The sequence below is a fragment of the Ammodytes marinus genome (genome assembly GCF_949987685.1).
Source record: "Ammodytes marinus genome assembly, chromosome: 14".
Taxonomy (NCBI): Eukaryota; Metazoa; Chordata; class Actinopteri; order Uranoscopiformes; family Ammodytidae; genus Ammodytes; species Ammodytes marinus.
This window is the reverse complement of record NC_137218.1, coordinates 9,963,779-9,976,136: the sequence shown is the minus strand read 5'-3', so window position 1 is coordinate 9,976,136 and position 12,358 is coordinate 9,963,779. Positions and strand designations below refer to the sequence as shown.

Genomic DNA, 12,358 nt, shown 5'->3' with positions numbered 1-12,358 from the left:
TTAAGAGAAGGACCATAACCAAGAAAACACGAAGAAAAACGCACCTTTTAAACCTTACTGTTATCTTCTTCTATCTCACTGTTGTCATCATGACACCCTCCCCTCCCCACCCTCGTGCAGCTCCGTCCCCTCCCACTCTCCACAGCCGGCCGGGTGGACTGGAGGCGGGCTGCAGGCAGGACAACCCGTCATTCCACGTCAGAGGCGGCTACGTTATTTAAACTTGAACCAAAGAGAGGAGGAAAGTTTTCACAGACTGGGACAGCGTTGCCTAGCACCTAGGCGGAGGACTATTTGCTACTTTACGTCACCTCCCCTCCTCTATACAGGCTATACATTTGTTTTTCTCCACCACATATTAAGGAACCGCGGAAGCTTCCCCGCTCTGTGTGCCTGTCATCCGTTCGTCTGTCTCTCTCTCGCAGTGTCTGTGTGTGTGCCAAACATGCCGCAAAGCGTCACGCTAATGGGACCCTCTCCCTGGGGCTTTCGTCTGGTGGGAGGACGGGACTTCAGCACACCGCTAACCATCTCCAGGGTAGGTAGAAAAAAAGACTATGCTGTCTGTTGCTTCTTCGACGTGTGTCCATTCATTGAGCCGCAGTGGGACAGTGAGTGACCGTATCCCGGCCACCATAAGGTCAGTCGGTCCCGGTGAATAAGCCATGGAATAGGCTAGTCCTATGCCGGGCGCAAGGGATGAAGGGAAAGTTGGAGTGACCAAGCTGCAATACTTATCTAATTAGGCCTAATTAAATAAGAAGTCGCCGAGGTCTATTTACCGCAGCAGCAGTATTTGAGTCTTAACAAGCTGACAGGCAGTGCCGTCTAATTCCCGGCAGCTACAGTTGGTCTGTATTATAGTGAGTCATAACAATTGGCCGACCATCAATTACAAGCTTTGAAAAGAAGAATAGAAGCCATATACTACTAGTCTATAGGCTATATATTGAGTGTGTGATATCCTATTTTTTTTTAAATTATGCTTTAGTCTAATAATTTAAAGATGTTTGATTTATCCAGAATCATATCATAGGCTATGTATTAACCTATTAACCAATGCAAGACTTGGCATTGTGGTCATGATTTCAATGTCATTGTATGCATCATTAAATCCTTTTTCCTGGTGGCTAGTAGTTCAAGTAGTGGTGGTGGTATTGGTTAAGCTTCATGAACTTTCCTGACCCTCAGAATATGGGTCAAGAGTCAGTTGTGCTGGCAGTGGATCTGGCAGTAGCCAATAGTTGATCCCGGTCAGGGTAAACACAGCTTGGTCCTGCTGCAGGGCTCAGAGAAAGGAGAAGGGTGTGTGTGTGTGTGTGGGGGGGGGATAGTGACATTTGTTTTTCATCAGTGCTCATTGGCGCTGCTGAGGGATTCCAGGTGTTGTGCTCAGCTGTAGCACCAGCCCCAAACCGACCCTTTAACTACAGGGTCCATAGCACTTCAGACAAGAGAGGTGTAATTTTTAGATTTACGGCAGTGCGACTAACGACTTTGAGAGTAGCAGACGAAGCCCCTGAAGGTCACCTTATGTGCTCTCTGTTTTAAAAACCTACCAGTGAATCCCTTTAAAAAAGAGTTGTGGTGAAATGGTAAGGCAAAGGCTAGTTGGACTCGCATTGTGTCAGTACAGTTGTACGTCTTGTGGGTTTGTGGTTTACACATTAAAGACTCACTTGGAAACTTTCCTTCTCCAAATCACAACTTAAGAATTCCTGAACTCAAATATGGTATCGGTAACATTCCTCAAATCTAAATGTCTTCTTTTGAAAGAGGCTCATATATCATTTAAGGAATCTGAGCAGAGCAGAGCTGTCACTTCAATGCTTGATCTTCAAGTTTGGGTTTTCCCTTTTTGCATCGATTGGAGTTTCGTCCAAGACCACAATTTATTTGGAAAAAGTAAAACTCTACAGCCTTATCATGCTCAATTTAACTACTATTCTATTTATTCTATTGCATTTAAAGTCAAACCGTTGCCTGGTGCAGCATCCGGCCATCAAGCAAGCTGCAGATCCAATATGTGATTAAACAATTTAAGAATCTTACCACTTAAATCGGGACATACTTGCATGACCACCACAATAAAACAATTGGCATGCATGGGGAAGCCTTTTGCAATGTGAGCATTGCGTAACCCAGCGGTGATGGAACTAGTGACATTTAATTACAGGTAACGACACCGAAAAAAACAGTTAGAGTTCAAAGCAAAGGCGGCAATAAAAACCAGCGCTCTTATGGAGTCGCTGCTTTCAAGAGGGAATAGTGGAGTTTTCCCTAATCCTTTAATCTTGGCTGGAAAATTAGAAGGAGGAAGCAGCTGATGAGATGCAGGCATGTTCAGCACAATATGTAATGTCAGGCAGAGGCATAAATACACACAGTTGGCAACAGGAGTCAGCATTACACTACCTCCTTAAGGCTTCTTTTTTTTTAAATACCAGACATTACAAAGAAGTTCAATGTAAAGTCCAATTGACGACACATGCCCTGAAACACTTGCCAACACCACACAATGTATTTTGTATCGGCAGAACTCCATCATTGTTTTATTCTGGTTTATAATAGGCTGGTTTGTGTGAGTTAATACATCAAATTTGAACTGAATGGGAAGTGATAAAAGTTTGAAATGGTGAGAATGGAATCCTCCTGCCTCACCTCCTGGGAGCTGTTTGCATTTTGAGTTTGAAGCACGGTGTGATATATTGCTGCTGATATACTGCAGTATCTCCGAAACTGGCCATTCATTATATGCTCGCTGCATTCCTGCTGCACATGTGCATGCCCAAGACGGCAATTACAATTGTGTTGAATGGTGACACAGAAAGAATTACATATGGAGGGATAGGACAGGTTTGTTGTGAGAATCTTTCAGGGAAGGATAGTTTATGTCTGAGAGTTCAGAATGCCTCTTCAGGAGGTATTTTAAATCATGTTAACCTCATGCTTTACAAGCCAGAACAGAAAAAGGTGTTACGGTGTCTACTGGCTGAGTTTTTCCACTGCATTTTATGCAATCTATCCAGGCAATTTTTAATGATTGACAGATCTCCTCCCGTCTTCCTCAACGGCTTTTATGCATAAAAAATGGATGCCATGAAACACCTGCAGTTGGAGACTTTGGAAGTTATACCAAAAAACAAGTTCTGATGGGCAGCAGCTGGGTCTTTACTTTTAGGTGATAATGTCCCAGGACAGGCCCATAGGGACTCTAGCCAGTTGATGGCATGTCTACTTAACTCTGGAAACATTTAGCCCTGATAGTCTGTGCATGCATTGGTAGGTTGTTAAATGGTTTCGCCTGCACAAGTGGCCAGGAAACAGAATCACAATAAAACGACTGATGTAACTGCAGATGCATTTCTAGAGGGTATGTTGAATGTGGCAGCTGCAGTATAAGCCCTTTTGTGAATCGGTATCAAATCGATGTCTGGGCGGAAGGTGACGCAGGGCGCTTGTCAGTCCTGCCAACTGGCAAACAGTCGTCTGCTGTGTAGAGATTCACAGCTATGTGTTGGATAAATAGTGACCCGAGCATCGCACATGATCACTGTGGAGATTCCCCCCTATGACGTCTTTGTACTGCGTTCTGCTGTGTTGTCAGTCTTTTTGACGATGATGGGAAATGATCTGTGCAGCTTTTAGACAACTAGTGCATTTAGAGGTTTGGTTTTCTACAGGCCACATTCTAGAACTTGTAGCTTTGTCTGTTGATCATTTGATTTAATCATTTGGCTTATACAGTATAAAAGTTAAGTGCAACATTTCCATTCTTATTTCCCAAACACAAGGGTGGCCTATTATTTGACTGTAGGTTTTGTTAAACCTACAGTTTTGGACACAGGATTTTTTTTAAGATCTGACCAAATTTGACATCTATAATGTAATTTCTCTGTAGTTAATTGTGTTTACAGTGAGTAAGCACCAACATGATAGTACTGCTGCTTTCTCTATGGCTTCTTTTGTTAACTATATCTGAATGTGGTCAAAGTCTTGCCAGTAACTGGTCACTGTTTGCTGTAATCATTACTTGTGCTGTGTCCATATTTGCCAAAATTAGATCCTTTCTTTTAAGTGATTTATATTTTGTTAGCAATAGGGGACAATGATGATGGTGTTTCTACACAGCCAGTATGGACAGAACAAATTATTACCGAAACAAACATTTATTTTAATGCAGATAGCTATGATACATTTGAGGGACACCTCTCGTCATATAAAGTGGTATTGTTTCAGGCTGTTAATACAAGGGATGTGTCTAACTTACACATGCAGTTATACATCCCCAAAAAAACGGAGTGGCCTTTGCACCCTTTAATCTCTCTGAGTCCGTCTCCGCCACATACCAGAGGCGGGACATGTGACCTGAAGCCAAGTTTTTTTTCTTTTTTTTTGCTCTTGCACTACTGGTGATAATAGTGTGCTGCTTTATGGCTGCTCCCTGGCTGCTCTTCTTTCCAGGCTAGAATTATAGATGCTACAAACTGCATCTCCACAACAAACTGACTGGAAGATAACAGATGTACTGTCGAATAATTTCCTGTTGTCAGAGAAGCTGCGGAGTTCCTGAAAGCAGAAGGGCAAGAGAACAATGCCAGTCCTTGAGGCTGCTTCTGAGCCCTTCCTGCACTTCTCGGTTATCCGATGAATGAAAGCGACTCGCTCTCTATGATTGATTAACACATCTCTGGTCTTTTTAAAGGTGCACCATGCAGTTTCAGGGAAGGGGACATTTGTTTTTATTTGGAGATCCTGCAGTTAGTTTACAAAACATATTATTTTCTCTACATGTAAACCTTAGTATTGAATAATTCTATAATCGGGAATCAAAACTAAATTATTCGACGCAACTGGAACCAAACGAGATACTAGAATATGCTTGTAAACAAAAATGTGGGCCCTGCTGCTGTAAACAACAGTGAAACGGCAACTTTTCAGGTAGCTTTCTAACTTCAAACTGTCGTCCAGGGATCGAATTTTCCTGTGTGTAAAGTTTGTTGATTCAGGTTGGTATGAGAATTTACTTTCGAAAATATTAGCTTCTCTGACACACCCGAAGTTACATAGTGCACCTTTTAATGTCAACAAGTCAGAAGACACATCGCTACAAAGTTTAGAAGTTACAGTTTTACAGATGATGTCATGCTCTTTCCTTGAAAGCTTTCATGTCGTCTTAGTTGACTTTCATAGCAACAAACGCATGTTTGAGTCAATGTATTTTCTCCAAGGACTGCCAAGTCACTAAATATGATACTTCTGATGTTCTCAATGTCATACTCAACATATTGAATCATGACATGGGGAGAAAGACATATGGGAAACTCTTCAGGGACAGTCAGAGTTATTGCTAATCCTATTACCAATCGGATTTAAAGGGATTGCCTCAAACCTTTTTGATGACGAACACCGATGTGTAATACCATTATTCATTCTAGACATACACAAACGCATTACAGACCGCAATTAACTCTATGTGACCCTCCCATTGCCTGCTGTTCTCATTAAACCCCATGTATTTAATCATCAGCTGCAGCATTGCTTGTTGTTCTTGGCATGTTTGTTGTCTTTTGTTTCAGAGTGATAATCACACACCGTTCAGAAACTCACACCCCGAGGCCATGTAATGACTTTCCGACTTGGAGGTCATAACCATGGTTCCTATCGCAGGTCTAACAAGCAAACAAAGGCGTCTGACACGTTGCCAGGAATTATTTTTCTCTGCTGCTGAGACGTGAGATGTGGTGCTCCCCGCCCAGTGTCTCTGTGGAATTGGAGAAACCACTTAGAAGTGATAGATTCTTCTTGCATAACGCTTAAAAGTAACCAACCAGTGAGCGTTGAGGGGGTGATTTGCTGGTCAAAAGACCTCTAAATGCCCAGGAACGGTTGCTTTTGCTATATGCTAGATTTGTTCTAATTAGATGCGTGGTACTAACTATACTTTGAAAAAAAAAAAATATCAAAAGGTAATTGTTTTAGCAACTAAAGAAATGCACCAGTCTGAGATCCCCATCTAGATATAGCAGAAAGACAGGACATGCCATAAGAAACATTGATGACGTGACAGAAAACTTTGCCCTTGGGCTGATGTCACCCTTGACAAGACCTTGTGCGAAAGTGTGGATGCAGCTTAATCACATACAGTACACATAAACACGCTTGCACAAACAGTCACACGCCTCTGTTTCTTTTCTTTAGCCGTGCTCCATTTCTCTGTCAAACACTCACAGAGAAAAACCTCCTGCGAGTCTCCTCAGTGGAACCACATTTCGGCGCAAATTCGTCAGGCCTCAGCGTGCCACATGATGACTCCGTGTGACACAAGGCTGTCATTTTCGCTAACCGCTTCATCTGTTAACAATTACCACCAGCAAAGCGTTTAGATTACTCCATGTAAAGTCGCTCTCTGCACCATCACCATTGAATCCATCATGGTCACATCTTACAGTATGTGAAATGTATCAAGCTTAAAGAAACATGATACTTTACACAGAACGTTGTTGTCAAAGTGAATTGAATTCATATGATCCTACAAAATTTGATTTAAATTTAGTGAGGTTTTTAATCCCCTTCCACAGCACTTTAGAAATGAAGACCGTCAACCCTCTCATCCTTTTGAGTTGGATAATTTTATTTCTATTTTGGCCAACAAGTGAAGCCTGTAGAAGTTGATCGCTTAGCCTTTTTTTTCGGTTGCTTTCAGTGGTTTCATGTGAGAAAAGAAAATTAAAACATTTTAGTGTGGTTTTCAAAGCTGACCTGCCACAGAATAAAAAAAGCTAATCAGAGCCTGTCCATTCATCTTTACAGCACCATAGATTCATGTCATCACATCACGCTACATCTGCATTGTAAATATAGCAGATTATAATTCCGTCCGAACCACGCAACTGTACACCGTTTGTCCATACGTTTCCTTGCAGACGGGAGTGTTTGTCCTCTAGTGTCAACCTCAGTGATTCCATTGTACTATTGTGTGTGTGTGTGTGTGTGTGTGTTTGTGTTGTGTGATTCATGCACTACTAGTCATGTCATGGCCTGACCCTGAGGCGATACAACTCACTCTGTGTGTGCCTTCTGGGGGGGGTGGCATGAACTTCAGTCCACTATGACAAAAAGCAGGAACTTAGCCAGTAAAAACACACACAGGCAAACATTTTAAAATGCGTCCTCGCCAGGAAGGTTGTGTTTAAAGACGTGGGTAAACTAAAACCCTCCAGTAAGTGGCTGTTGACAAATGCACTGACAAATGAGAATTGTTACATCTCAAAACCTTATTTGTGCTTTTGCTCCTTTAAAAGACCCAATATTTAACTGACCTTTTTGATTAATTGCCCGGTTGTGTAGTTTGTCAGAAGACTGAGTTTAGGTGAGGTTACTTTTTCTTGAGACTCACACACACACACACACACACACACACACACACACACACACACACACACACACACACACACACACACACACACACACACACACACACACACACACACACACACACACACACACACACACACACACACACACACACACACACACACACAATATACACACATTTCCCACAATGCCGCTGACCTCTCAGTTTACCGGAACTTGAGTCAGGAACATTGGGGCGGTCAGAGGCTGTAAATTAGGAATTCCACATGTGAACCACACGACTCAGCTATTAGTGCTTCATGGAGCGTGAACTTGTGTGCCTTTGCTCATAAAAGGCTTCCACCAGTTAGCGATGCTGCTTCTCTCCTTCCCCTCTCACTCTCTCTGTGTATTGTTCATTATTCCAGACTATTAGACAATCTTTTTAAAATGTAGCTTGCATTAGATTTCTTACATCTCTCAGTGACGGTTTCACCGTTACGAACACAGTACATCTCAATGTGCAGCTGTCAAGGTAATAGGCATTGCAAGCAGAGGTATCCACTTAAAGCCTCAGATGACAGGACAAAGATTAGTCACACCTGACATACAGGGGGTTCCTTAACAGCGAAACTCTCCCTAAATCTTCCGTTCCCTCTGTATTTATGGATACAGGTGGTCGTTAAAGCCTTCTAAATCTCAGGCTGGAATGGAACACCTACCTGGTTCAGATTTGTCTATTTTTTTACCCTTCTAGGCAGTTCAATTTGTGTTGCTTGCTATTACAGCCATGTTGCTGTCACTGTTCATACAAAAATAACAGCTGTAGCTGCTGATACATACCTCTACCACAAGAAAATGCAACTCTTAGTGAGGCGAGTATTGCTCCAAAGTAACTTTAAAAGATCTTCGACCACTGTGACAATTGCATCCAGCTGCTGAGAATCTCTCCACATTTAATGGTTGGAAAAAACACAGTCAAACCAACAGTCATTCATGTCATAGCTTGACAGCACAATGGCGAACAAAGAAGACCGGAGACACGAGCATTACATGTTGTTTCATTGCTAGTAAAGAGTATTTTCCTCTGCAGCTTGCTGCCATATGACACTGTCTGTTTTACAGTGGGTGTCTCGGTTTGATGATGGAGGATGTGATTGGTAGTTTTTTTCTTATTTATGTCAGCCAAAAGATACCAGACAGAGGCAGTCCTGGAAATAGCAGGAACATTTTGTGTGTGTGTGTAATAATGGAAAATTGTTATCACATGTTGCCTAGTGTGTCTGTGAAGGTAAATCATACCCTCAACAGGGACAGACGCCCTCCCCTCACCCTCCTGCTTCCCTCTGGGGCTCAAATGTCCGCTAAACCAGCATGTTTCTGGAATGAGGGATCACAGAGAGGGAAACCTGGTCACTGTCCGGCGGCTCAAAGATAATCTCCCAAATTAAAGCGATGTGGACATGTGTTTTTACGAGAGCAAAGTGGCCCAGGTGGCACATCAGAAAAGAGCCACACGATCTCATTGAGCAGATGTGTTCAAATGAATCCAGCATTACACAGAGAAAGTTGTTAAGGCTCAAGGCCCATGTGCATAGTTCTAAGTAGCTCACTCCTCGACTTGTAATCAGTCACAGGGTGTTCAGTCTGATGCAATTGCTGATTCATCATAAAAAAAGAGTTTTGAATTTCAAAAGGCCAAGCATATAAAAGAAAATACATAAAAAAAAAGTTCCAGTTCTCTCCAAATATGTCTCCGCCTCTCAAACTCTGAGGGGCCTCTCTCACTTCCCAGTGTCATTGTTGCCGGCTTTTGAAATTGTAAACCCAGAGTGCTGCCCAAGGCAACACTACATAAATCAAAAGAGAGTGACTTTTTTTTTTTTTTTTTTGGTACTCACTTCTCCTTTGTATTTTGTCATGGATAGTTTGACACCACTTATAACAGCTGTATTTTTTCTTCTCTTTCCCTGGGTGTGTTTTGATTGTGTGTGTGTGTGTGTGTGTGTGTGTGTGTGTGTGTGTGTGTGTGTGTGTGCAAATGTATGCATTCTCTCTAGGTAACACCAGGCAGCAAGGCAGCTCAAGGTGACCTGTGTCCGGGCGACACCATCCTGGCTATCAATGGCGACAGCACAGAGCTCATGACACACATGGAGGCTCAGAACAGGATCAAAACGTGCACTCAGCAGCTCACACTCAACCTCAGCAGGTAAGGGACACACACACACTGTCCTAACCAGAACAACAGCATTACATTTTACAGTTTACATTTTTCGTATGGCACTGAACAAAAACCTTCATTTATCAGATTTGTCTGTGTGTGTGTTCACCAGAATTTGGTTTACTGCATGTTTAATATAATGCCTTACAGACTTGTGATTTATGAGTGCATGTGTCTTCAGCATACGTGACACACTGTAATATTCAGCCCCATTTTCCGTTGAGGCTGACTGATGGGAATTATGACGTTTTGGAATACTCGGATATTAGGAAATGTTGATTCACTTGCTAGTCACTGCTTAGACCCTCTGCTGAGGCTGCTTAGGGTCAGAGGTGGGTCGTAACGCGCTACATTTACTCCGTTACAAATACTTGAGTAACTTTTTGAATAAATTGTAATTTTAGGAGTAGTTTTATTGCAACATACTTTTACTTTTACTTGAGTAAATATTTTAAGAAAGAACGGTACTTTTACGCCGTTCCATTTGGCTACGTGACGGTCGTTACCTTATTTTTTTATATATTTTATTTATTACATGCAAGAGCTATTTCTCTCATGATTTCTCTCCCCGGGGACGTCTTCAGCCAACATCTCTATCACGTGACTATTTCAACCAATAAAAACCACATTACAAAAGCTTGCCAATCAAATGCAGCCACTTCAGTCACATGACAAGTGTTGTCATGTTGTCATAGGGCTCAACCATGGGCTCAACAATGTCCGCGGACTTTTTTAAAGGCTGCAGTTCCGCACCGATGTTGTGGCCGTGCCATGTAGGTTAAACGCATATTTTACCGACTATCTGGGTGAGTCGAGAAAATGGAAGAAACCGCTGATTCCGAGGAGCAATAGCCACACCCGTGGCCTCAAATACACACTCACACAATCACAGTGACACAGACTCCCACACACTCGCAATTACAGAGAAACTGTTCTTCTTTGACACATGTCCTGTTCTCCCTGTAGCCTACTCACTTCGCATGCCCCAGTCTGGCTGTGTGAGAGTCTGAGAGTGGTCTCTTTGTTCAGCCACTCTGTAGTTTCATACGTTAAGTGAGTGTGCTAGCAGGTTTTGATGTGTAACGAAGTTTAATTTTGTGTTTTATATTTTTGGGGCTAAACACAACCTAGATAATTTTCTCAGGGCCAGTGACGTATAGGAATTTGTTTTAAAATGTGTATGTGCAAAACAATTGCAACAGTGTTATAAGGGTTTTAATTAATATAATTTTGGACAAGCCTAATTTATTATCATTTTATTTGAAGGCTGATGTATTTAATTTGGCAGATAATTAATTTATTGTTGTTTGAGTTCAAGGGTTATTCATTTGATTTTTAAATACCTTATTTATTGTTTTATTTAAAATTATGTTATTTAACATATCTTTATTTGAACATTGCTGTTTTATATTATGTTCGTGTCTATTCTGTACCGTTTGTGTTGCTCTGTATATTTCAAAAATAAATCCGGAGTAATGCAGTAGGCCTACTTGTACTCTTGAGTACTTGAGTAGTCTTTTCACTGCATACTTTTTTACTCTTACTCGAGTAATAATTTTTATGAGTACTTTTACTTCTACTTGAGTAATTATAATCTTAAAGTAACTTACTTTTACTTGAGTAAATTTTTTGGCTACTCTGCCCACCTCTGCTTAGGGTTGTTTTGCTCACAGGCTCATTAAGTGAATTCAGTTGTAAAACCTGACAGATTTGTTTTATGACTCGTCAACGAACACATATTGTTTCTATTTCTGGTGGTTCTGTTCAGCTTGGCACAAGGCGAGTCATAGAGAAACGACTGACGTTTTCCCCGGCAGTTTAAATGATCGACTCCCTCCTCCTCCTATAGAGCGCTTGCTGCCGAAGTCAATGGTGCTTGACGTGTGTTGACCTTTTTTAGAAATGGATTTCACAGGTCGATATTGGGCATTTGGCCAGTTCATGAGGTGGAAAATGTACCTTCAACTCTTCGCTGTCATTTTAAGGTGAAGCATGAGAGGATTGATGATATGGCCTTAAGTGGAACACCATCTTCCTGTCAGCATAGCAGGGAGGAAATCATCCATCCCAACCGTTAATGACGGAGAGAGAGAGAGAGAGAGAGAAAGGGAGACGGATAGATAGGGAATAACCAAGGAAAACCTGAAACGTCAGCCGCTTCCCACTTTTCTGTTAGATGGTTACTTTGGGTTGCCAGAACGAATGTGGAAACCTCACTGGATCCTGTCCTCCTCAGACGGAGAACACTCTGTGGTTTCTAACCTCGGTCACAAGTGACAACTGCCAACTGGTGCTTCAGCTCTCTCCTTTTAGGGGCAGTCGATGACACAGCCTCGCTCCTGTAATGGTTTGGAGCACAGCGTTGACTTGCAGATGCAGTGGAAATAAGAATCCCTTTCAGAGCAAGCACAATTGCCAGATAAGCTTCAGATTCAGAGATTCGCACATGTGGGGATTCTTTTTCTCCCTCTCTCTGTCTGTCTCTACCCTCTATTTGTGTTTTATAGTATGCACTCAAGCTTGCAACATACCCCCCCCCCCCCCCCCAGCCCGTAGTAGAGAACCATCCAACCATGTATCAAGCTGAGCAGCTGAGCGTTAAGTGGTTTGTCCACATAGGGATAGTAAATTTATTTAAGGATACATAAAGTAGTAGTCAGTGCAAAGGCCGGGGGAGCGTCTCTACAGCTGCTGGAGCACAAAAAAGGCCCTCCCTCCCACACTTAAGCACTTGCACCCTAATGTTCCAAAATTCAGCTTAAAGGTACACACAGTCAT

The 12,358-nt window shown here is 42.2% G+C and overlaps 1 protein-coding gene across 1 annotated transcript in view; it reads left to right on the top strand.

Moving 5' to 3' along the window:
- Nucleotides 1-264: 264 nt before the first annotated feature.
- The window catches only part of pdlim4 (PDZ and LIM domain 4), a 42,859-nt gene continuing 30,765 nt past the window's right edge, over nt 265-12,358 (top strand). Inside the window, exons 1-2 of the mRNA XM_080040738.1 lie at nt 265-538; nt 9,417-9,568. Coding sequence (XP_079896864.1) covers nt 446-538; nt 9,417-9,568 — 245 coding nt within the window. The 5' untranslated portion in view covers nt 265-445. The remainder of the gene's footprint in view (nt 539-9,416; nt 9,569-12,358) is intronic.